Source organism: Lucilia cuprina, chromosome 4, assembly GCF_022045245.1.
Source record: "Lucilia cuprina isolate Lc7/37 chromosome 4, ASM2204524v1, whole genome shotgun sequence".
Lineage (NCBI taxonomy): Eukaryota > Metazoa > Arthropoda > Insecta > Diptera > Calliphoridae > Lucilia > Lucilia cuprina.
The window spans coordinates 41,797,693-41,808,033 of record NC_060952.1 but is presented as its reverse complement, the minus strand read 5'-3'; the positions used below and the strand labels follow the sequence as shown (position 1 = coordinate 41,808,033).

Sequence of the window (10,341 nt, the reverse complement as noted above, 5' to 3'; positions counted from 1 at the left end):
TCCCTACTGAGACCACAGGAACCACATGATCAACGAAACATTTTCCCTTATATATGAACTCTCAATAGAGTGGTAATTCTAAGGTTAGCATAATGGGTCATAAGGCCGATCATTCTTAGAGTCCTTGAGTCAAACTTCATACCCTGATTCATGTATCACCATCATGTTTCGAATAGCCTGATCATATGCGTTTGGATATAATTTCAGCAAATGTAAATTAAAAAAAGATTGTTTTAATCCCAATTCGATTCGATTATCCTATTTTACAATAATTTTTGCTAATTATTCGGTATTAAATAAAGATCCCCATGACTGTTCATATTCCACAATAGGGCCGTCTGTCTAGAATCAGAGTCAACAGTTGTTACCTCTAATGTTTCTCATCCGACAATTTTGTTCCGCTAATTTTTAGCATGTAGGTTATTTTCCTTCCAAAGAAAATTTACGAATCAAAATATCTGGACATTTAGCACAAAATAAAAAAATCATTAAAACAATGACTTTAGAAGTAGTAAATATGGTACCAAAAAAGAGCTAAAAACTTGTGTGAAAATCCCCACTTCTTCAGGTCTTTCCATGGAGAAAATTTTAATTCTGTTTCCCTTATTTTGCTGGGAAGTTAATCGAACCTTGGACATGAATAAGACTAATGACTGCAATGGAAGTTTTTTTCGCATAAGAACTAACATTTTTCCACGTATAACAAAAACAAGTTATGTATATTCTGGTAGAAAGTATAAATTTTCAGTTTTAACAGTTTGGAATAATTACTTTCTTCTTGGTAACTTTTGTAATTTTCCTAAAAAATATGAATAAACGAATTTGATATCACATTTATTATTTGAATAATACCTTTTTTTAATTTCCAATAAGAATTTTTTATTAAAAATTTATAATTTTTATTTATGCATATTTATTTATTTTAGAATCCATAATATTTGTATTTCTTTTTCTTTTACTAGACCATTTTTTTTAAATTAGTAAATATATTTCTACTTAATTTATTAAAAATCAATTAATAATTATACATATTTAATTAATTTTAATCTTAATATTAGCATTTCTTTTCCTTTTGGTAGACCACAAAATTCACTTTATTTCTATCAGTAATTTATTTTTTTTACTTAATTTATTCATCAAATTCATGTGTCACTTCTAAATAACTTGTCTAACAACCATTAATATTATGTGTAGGCCGTTAGAAAAAAAACTCTTTTTACCAAATTATGTGAAAATAGTTTAATAATAAGACGTCTTTTAAAAAACTACGATAAATATAAACCCCTTTAGTTTAAAAACGTTAAGTTTTGTTGGTTGGTAGTGTGTGTAGGTAGATTATTAGTTATCACAGGTTTTAGAACGTGGGATTTGATTTGTTTACAATTTTCACTTTGTTTTGTTATGATTTTCCCTATCTCTGAGACGCGTTCTCTCTCATTCTCTTATTGTATTTTGGGAATTTTTTGTTATATTGTTTGTATAAGAGAACAGTAGTAGAGTTTATGACAAGGCCGTTTATTCAAAGTAATTATGTTTGTATATTAAAATGTAATAAGAAAAATATATAAGTGGTTGTTTTAAGGGTTGCCAAGTAGAGGAGACAGCGAGAAATGTGACAAATATTTCTATGAAACATTATCAGAACTCAAAATTTTTCACTTCTGGTTCAGTTCTTATAAGTTTCTCTATTAATTAGACATGACTATATGATTAATATTTTTATGGATGATCTCTTTGTGCAGTCCTATCTTCACACTAGGGTAGGGTACTTATTTCAGAAGAGAAATAGTCCAGATCTAGTTTCTTTTGATCTTCTTTAACATCTAAACAGCTTCTGCAGTAACTGCTACTTGGATTGATCATACGATCTTGCAGGGGTCAAATTATAATGTGTCCAGTAAAAATACGAATTCCTACAAAGGGCCAAGAGAGTTTAGATAATTTTCATGTGAGATAATCACTTTTTGCAAAACAGTTTCATCCCCTGGAACCAAAATCAATTTGACAGAGTTCGATGCGATAGCTTTAAGATAGTAAGACTATCTACGAAGAAGTAATGTTAACTTAAAAACACTGTTGACAAAAAGCAATCGAATGAAAATCATGGACCGACTTAATTCGGGGAGTTCTTGTAATTCAGAATACATTTTGACTTTATCGCGTTCTATACGAAACCTTAGGGAAATGAAGTAGTAAATGATCGATGACTCAAAATTTTGTTCTTGGATGTTTTTCGATGACTTGATGCCGTAAATGTTAACTCTTAAGAAAGTATTGACAAATAGCAATCGGATGGAAACCATGGATCAGCTTATCAGAGAAAATACATGTGATATTAACGGAACAGTGCAGCGAAAGAGTAATGTATTCTCTTGGTATTACGATTCGAAAGGGCCGTTGCTTTAAATTCAATCTTCTTTTTGTAGGATGAATTATGATCTATGTGATCATATAGTATATCAGTCCAAATGATTATCTCTGTTAGAGTCGATTTAATAAATATTCATTTAATTCCGAAGGTTTCTCCATTACGTTTAGAATGCATTTAGCTTCTAAAGCTACAAAACTGTACTGATATCTTACGACCGGTGTTTATTCAGTCGGAAGGTTCTCTTATAAGAATGGAAAGCGTCTTAATCATTCGACTGGGATTGGAAATTCTGGGATTTTATGTTTTCTGGTAGAAAGTATTAATTTCGTTATTGTTGACCCCCAGACCACTTTTACTTGATTTCCATGTTTTATCTGTACCGAAGTTGAAATTAAAGGCCCTACTCTTTAGCCTTCAACCTTTAAGTTCCCCAGAGTCTTGACTAATAGAAGAGAAACAAGTAGGATAGTATAGTCAGCATGTTAAAAATGTTGATTCCGTTGACAAAAAAAGAGATGTTCTACATATGGGGGTAGGAGTAAGTATCATTGTATGGACACAGGCGGGCATAGCTAAATCGACTGACAATGTAATTCTGAGCCGATTAGTATACTTTAAGATATTAAAAGTCTTTACTTGTTAGTTTTGACGTGTCATGTTTGAATGTTTCAACTGCCCGCATTGCAGAAATTAGTTGGAAATTTCTGTGAACAGAAAACGGATCAGGATATATACTGATCCAATTGGAATATATTCCAAATGTAAGTTTTTTTTTAATCTTTTCAAATCGTATTTATATCACAGCAATATACTAGTTTAACGTTTGGCAACCCTTAAAAAAAAATCATGTAAAATTTCCAAAGGGCTTATTACATGACTCTCAATTATAACCATCAAAGAGAATGGGAGCAATAGAGAGAGAGAGTAAGTATGAAAACAAAAACAAATATTTTTAACATGAATGAACTAGGGTGATTGTAACATTGACTGACGGACTGGCTGACAGTTTGTTCAACTCACTGACAGACAGACGTTCAATGTTCATGGTTTCAATAGATTTAATGAGCATTTGTTAAACGAATTAAACATACAGATGAGAGCAGTTACTTACTCACTCATACGTAAAGTGTATTTAATGTGTGTGTGCGTTGTGTATTCGTATCTGAAAGAATCATATTTTTTTTCGAAAATACTTTATACGCATTTCATTTATTCGCCTGTAACGTTGTTGTCATCCATCTAGCCAACCTCCGTACCGTCGTAGTAAAAAAAAATCGTAATAGAAGTGCTTACTAGTAATACGTAGTTGGAGTTTGTTCTTTACAATGATTTTTATTGCGCAGGTTGTTGTTGTATTTCCCTAGAAATCCAACAATATACAATACATAAGATTTTTGTTAAAATTCTGTTTCTTTCGTTATATTTTGTGTGAAAAGAAGTTACAAAAGTTCTTGAACATATAGAGAAAAAAACAGTAAAAAAATCAATGATTAAATTGAGAAAATTAAAAGAAAAAAGTGAATAAATTTTAAATAAATATACAAAAGAAATAAGATTAAATAAATTGAAATAAATTTGCATTTATTAAAAATGAAAACAGTTTAAACAACAACAAAAAGAATCTGAAAACATTTTCTTTTCAAACGGATGCCAGCAATATATATAAACCTGTATTGTTCCTGATACTTTACTTCAAACGTCAAAGAACTCAAGAAAGAAAAATGGATAAAATAAAAACAACTCATAAGTTGGAAGCACTAAGTAACCCTCAGGTAAGTGATATGACCTGTTAGGTTTTTAACGGTCGTTTAAAAGTAAAAACAATAACAAAAACAACTAAACTATTGTGCAAACTACTATCAAGTGCTAGATACCAAGATTTTGAGGTGTTGTAACTCTAGAGGTAATTTTCCAAACAAAAGAAAAATCTCTTAAAAAAGTGTGTTAAATGAAAAACAAACATTAACTACTTTCTACTTTTTTATATTTTTAATTTAATTACTACCTAAATATACACTATTTACCTATGATATATACATTTTTTATATTTGTTTAAATTTAACGAACTCGTTCTAAAATCTTATTCTCTAATCTTATTTACATTGGCAGTGAATTATACATTTTTGTTTCCCTCATTCCAAATTACAAGGTTAAAGTGTAAATAAACTTTTTCGTATCAAAAAAGTCTTTAGCACATTTTTTTTTAAATATTTTGTTCAAATTCCCCTATGCTCTTAAGCCTCATACATTCGATGATGTCATGTGTATGTATGTTTTTATTTATATTGTAAATATTATTTACATATTTTGTTATATCTCTCTCTTTGTCTTCTTGTAAAATTTATTTTTTTTTCATAAAAATTATTAGTTTTGTTTAAACAATATAAAACATATTGTAAAAAATGCTACAGATATTTATGTTTGTTCTTCAGTTGTCTTTTATAAATCAAATAAAATCAACCTTGACATATAATTTATTGTTAATATTGATAAACAGATACCAAACAACCGACAATATTTATCTAAACAAATTGTCATTAAGTAATTTTATTTAAAAAATAATTAAAAAATATGACATAGTACATATTTGAGGTGTATTTTAAATAAATATGTTTAATGCAAACAAATTACAAATTCATTACGATTTTTTTAGGTCAAATTAAGTTTAAAGCTAGTTTGAAATCTTTGCCGAATATTATATACCCTTCACCATGATATTTTAAACAATGTAGTCAGTGCAAATTTAAAAAACTTAACAAAAATAAATTTTGTAAAAATAAAAATTATAAAAAGTATACCTTTTACCACTCATAGAAAAATAATTGAGAGTTCCATATTCGGCTGTGCCGAACCTTGTTTCTAGATCCCATATTAAAGAAAATTCAAAAAGTACTTTAAGAAACAAAAAACCTTCTTTATGGGAACTCTCTTAATACTCAACTCAATTTCATGTTTCTAGGTTCGACATTGAAGAAAAATAAAAAGTACCTTTTGAGGAACGAAAAAGTACTAAAAGTCCACTCTCTAATCTCAAATTTCATGTTCTTAGGTTCAATATTTAAAAATTTTAAAAATTTTTAAATTTAAAAAGTAACTGTTAAAGATACCAAAAGTCCGATTTTATGGGTATTCATTTTGGCATTTATGCTTAATTTCATGCATATAGGTTTAATATTATAGAGAGTTTAAAAAGTAACTTTAAGATCGAAAAAAGTACCAAAAAGACCCCTTTGGTAGGTACTCCCTTAATCAGGGATCTACATGCTCAACTTAATATTTTTATGTTTTATATTATAGAAAAATTTATAGAGAACGAAAAAGTACTAAAAAGGCCCTTTCAATGGTTCATTCGCTACATGTCAAATGTCATGTTTCTAGGTTGATTATTATAGAAAATTCAAAAAGTAACACTTAAAGATCGACAAAGTACCAAAAAGTCCCAATCTCATTTTGCCATTTAGTTGGTCCTTGTGGCGCGCTACAGGTCGCAATTTTGAATATAATGTGATGCATTTTGGCACGTACTCTTCTTTGGTCCAAGGACGAACCATATTGAAAATGGTTGAAATCGGCCAATTATTTCGCCTAGACCCCATACTTCCGTACTCCTGGAAAAGGCCTTTGGGCTCATAATTAAGTTAAATGTTCTATAAAGTCAAGAGTCGTTAGAAATTAGTTATATAGTAAATGACACTTCATTTCAATTTTAGTATGATGCACTGAAACATAATTATTTTTTAAAAACTAAATAGAGGTAACAATGAAAACATATAATGTTATTTACAACCATTTTTTTGTTTTCGTGAAACAAGTTTAAATTTGTGTATTGTGTCATGTTACAGTACTGTAATTATAATGATACAGTAATTAATCATAATATAGTCATGTATAGCAAACAATATTATTGTAAATAAAAAATATTATGATGAAACATTTTTGAATTTTTTTAAGCATTTATGTTAATTTGTTCATAATATGCTATTTTAAAACAGTTACAATAACCACAATGTATTTAGACTACAACCATATTATTAACCATAATACATTGCTCTTAGAACATGGGTACCACAACCTTGTTTTTTTCGCTGCGTCTACGAAGATGTGTTTATAGATTCAATTTGTAGCCAATTGGAAGGACTTTCAGACGATATAAATTATAAATTACTGCTATTGTAAATAACATAAATATTTGTGTTTTTTAACGGAATTATTTGAAATTTGTAATATATTGTAAATATATTGTAAATATTGAATTCAATAAATATATGGCTAATTTCATCATTAAGACAATTTTATAATTTATTCTATTTTTCTTTAATTTAATTTGAATTTTAGGAAGTAAAATATTGAAATCAATTAATCCATCATCAATTGTTACAAATGATTATTTTTAACATAAATTTTAAACATTCTATAATGTTGAAGTGTATACAAAAATTTCAATAAAAGTAAAGTGCTAGTAAAATATTGTAGTGGGAATTATTTTAAGTTTTTGTACTGACGTTTGTAAATGTTTTAAAGTATAAAAATTGAATGTAAAACTAGTAATCATGTACAGGTTGCAATTTTCAAAATTATTTATTCCAAAGACGAAGCCAATTGCAATTGAAATGAAATCGGTTCATTATTTCACCTATCCCCATAGAACTGTTTCCCCCGAATAGGGTTTTTGAGCTTGTTTGATTCTAGCAAAGATTTGTCAGCAGAAAATTAATTAAAGGTCATTAATTCACATATGAATATGTCAAATTTTTTCATAAATAAATTGAACATAGATCCTTTATTATGAAAAATATTTATTTTCAAAGAGTATTAAATAGTCGGCCATGTTTCTACAATATTTTCATACATGTTTTGTAATAAGTTTATTTTCTTTACAACAAATAATAGTATTTATAATAATAGTTATCTCAAAATTATATAGTTCACGCAATCGAAATTTTTATTGTCGCGCAAAACGATAACCGGGGAAACGGTAATCAAAGTTTAATTACAATTGAGCAATCGAGTAAATAATTGTCATTTAGCTAGTTTGTTTTAATATATATCATTAAAATTCTTTTTCTTTTACACTCTTTTCTCTGGCGATCATATCAACTGCTCGATATTTCAAAAATGTTGATAAAAAAAATCGAAAGACATGTTTATTTATACTTCAAAAACTCCAGTAACCCTTTATCTTAAGATAAATTTATATTCGGAGGCGCCACCTTACATATTCAATAAAAAAATTATCAAATGCATACAATAACTAATATTTACTATAATCAATGGAGTGTAACATTAAATATGAAAAAAAATAAAGTGCATCTTATACATATATTGGAAATTGTATGGTTACGGAAAAATCCACAAACAAACTCTGTCAAGGCAACCAACTAACCAACCACCTTAAAAATAACGAAAATAAAGAAACAATAATATGAAAAACAAACAAATAAACAATTTAAGTAATTTCCGGCATTAAAATAGAAAGGAAAACCCCCAAAAAGAAATAAATAGTTACAACATATATTTCAAAAGACGATTAACAAAATTACAGACAAATTTAGAACTATAGTACAAGCACAATAGTTTAGTGTTGTTTGATCTTAGTAAAGTATAAATAAATAAAAAATAAAATTTCTATAATTTTAGTTAACATACAGAATGAACAACATGCTGGACATGGCCAATGCTTTAGAGTGTGAGGAGCAACATCAGCAGGAGAGAAAGCACAACTTTTTGTGGAATAATTTGCCCAATGAATTGTTGATACATATCTTCAAATATTTGCCTCATAGTGATTTACAACAGATTCGTTTAGTCTGCAAACGTTGGCATGATTTAACTCAACTGCCCGAATTTATGGGAAAATCCAAATTAATCATTAATCGTGACAACATGGCCACTCTGCATGATTGTTTGGCGAATGATGAGGAGCTGGCTAGGAGACTGTCATATGATACTTTGGAATTACATGGTCTGGAATTAAGTGATGATTTGCAATTGATTTTGAAAGCGCTGGGAACAAACATACACAAACTGCGCCTGTACAAATCACCGGTATTCGCCATTTTGAATGAGTGTCTGCCAGATTTGGAGGAATTGATTGTCACCCATATACCCACCGTACAAAGTGATAATACATTTTCGGTTAATTTAAGTAAATTTCGAAATTTCAAATCATTAGATATAAGCTGCAGTAATGTGACCACGTACATTAAGACCCACATGATATTAAATTTGACCAGAGAGTTATCGCTGGTAATGGAAAAGCTTTGTATAGAATTGAATCGGGAACATGAAGAACTGCTGATATATACTTTGCAATTTCATAGCAATTCTTTGAGACATTTGGAAATTGTATTAAGATCAAATCCTGTAATGATTTCAAAATGGAAACAGGTGTTTGTGTTATTCAAACACTTGGAAACTTTAAAAATTACAGGAGTTTCCTGCTATCAGTGGTTGAAGGAAATAATGGAGTGTTTACCCAAGGAAGCTCCTCTAAAACATTGTGATCTAAGCGGTGGTCTGCAAGTAGATGATGCTTTATTAAAACTAATCATACACAAATGGCCGGAGACTTTGGAAAATATGGAATTGATGTTTTGCAATTTATTAACAGATGAGGGTGTCAAACATTTTGGTCTACTGCGTCAAACACTACGCTCTTTAAACATATCCCACTGCTCTAAAGTAACGGCTAAAGGTTTGCTACAGGGTTTGGCAGCGCAAACTAATAATACTCTTAAAACTCTGGTACTCAATGACATGGCCGATATGGATGCAGAGTCGGTAAGACTATTGGCTCAACGTTTACCTAATCTAAACTATTTAAGTCTGGAAAATTGCCGGGAATCTGTTACAGACTCTACATTAGAATGCATCTTTCGTTATCAATTAAAACTACAGCACTTAATACTAGACGACTGTATACGCATTACCGATGAAGGTCTTTTGGGTTTTGGTGATCAGCCCTCACCCATTAGCAACCTCAAGGGTTTACAATCCCTCAGCTTAAGAGGCTGTCGCAATCTCTCCAATCGTGCTCTTATTAAAGGTTTAAAATTTACCGAATTACGTAAATTAGTGTTAGGCTATTGTCACAAAATATCTTCCATGGGCATTGAGGAATTGGTGGAGAATTGCCCTGCTCTCGAAGACTTAACCATTTCAAGCTGCCTAATGATAGATGATGATGCCATGCTACATATTGCCCAAGGACTGCCACGTCTTAGACGTCTCAATGTTAGCAATTGTATTAATTTAACTGGCAAATCTATAGATTATGTAGTCGAACTATGTAAGTCTTTGAAAGAACTTTCAATGTGTGGCATTGATTCGTTGGAAATCCAGGAGGTTCAAGAAAAGTTCCTACAACTGAAACCTCAAATTTTAGAATTGAATTTATAGTTACAAGTTCAATATAACATACGTATACAATATAGAGGCATAAATCCCCAACCGAAACCGAGAGACTTTTTCTAAATTTGTGTGTATGTGCGTTTTTTAAGGCCTCTTACTACTATCTCTCGTGTTATTATTGTTTTAGATATTTTGACAGAACTGTGTTTAATTTTTTTAAAAAAATATTCTTATTAGTAAATAGTAATATTTGTAAATTGTTTTATTAGATTTAATTTATTAAATAAATATTTAATTGTTCTATTTTCTAAGGTGTAAATATTTAATTTAAGTTGAATTTGTTTAAAGTTTATCTTGAATTTCGAAATTGTTAATATGTTTGTTTTTTGAAATTTTTCTAGATTTTGAAATAAATTCACTTATTAATTTCCCATTTAAGATATTCTTTATTAGTAGTTTTATTAATTATTACATTTTTTGTGCAATATTATTAATTTTAATAAAATTAATAATAATTAAATGTGTACCAAAATAAAAAAAAAAATCATTTATAAAAGACAATATTTAATCCGTACCATTAACACCGTATTTAACAATAAAACTACTTATATATTTAATAA

The 10,341-nt window shown here is 29.1% G+C and overlaps 1 protein-coding gene across 1 annotated transcript; it reads left to right on the top strand.

Moving 5' to 3' along the window:
- The first annotated feature begins 3,445 nt into the window (after positions 1-3,445).
- LOC111678270 (F-box/LRR-repeat protein 7) lies at positions 3,446-9,997 on the top strand. Its single transcript, XM_023439563.2, has 2 exons — positions 3,446-4,143; positions 8,009-9,997. The coding sequence occupies exons 1-2, from the start codon at positions 4,093-4,095 to the stop codon at positions 9,767-9,769; spliced, it is 1,812 nt and encodes a 603-aa protein (XP_023295331.2). The 5' UTR covers positions 3,446-4,092; the 3' UTR covers positions 9,770-9,997.
- The last annotated feature ends 344 nt before the right edge of the window (positions 9,998-10,341 follow it).

What these genes read in the sequence shown, in the direction of transcription:
- LOC111678270 (XM_023439563.2), top strand. Translation starts at nt 4,093, where the DNA reads ATGGATAAAATAAAAACAACTCATAAGTTGGAAGCACTAAGTAACCCT. An exon ending in AAGCACTAAGTAACCCTCAG is followed by an intron (nt 4,144 to 8,008) that starts GTAAGTGATATG and finishes CTATAATTTTAG; the next exon opens with TTAACATACAGAATGAACAA.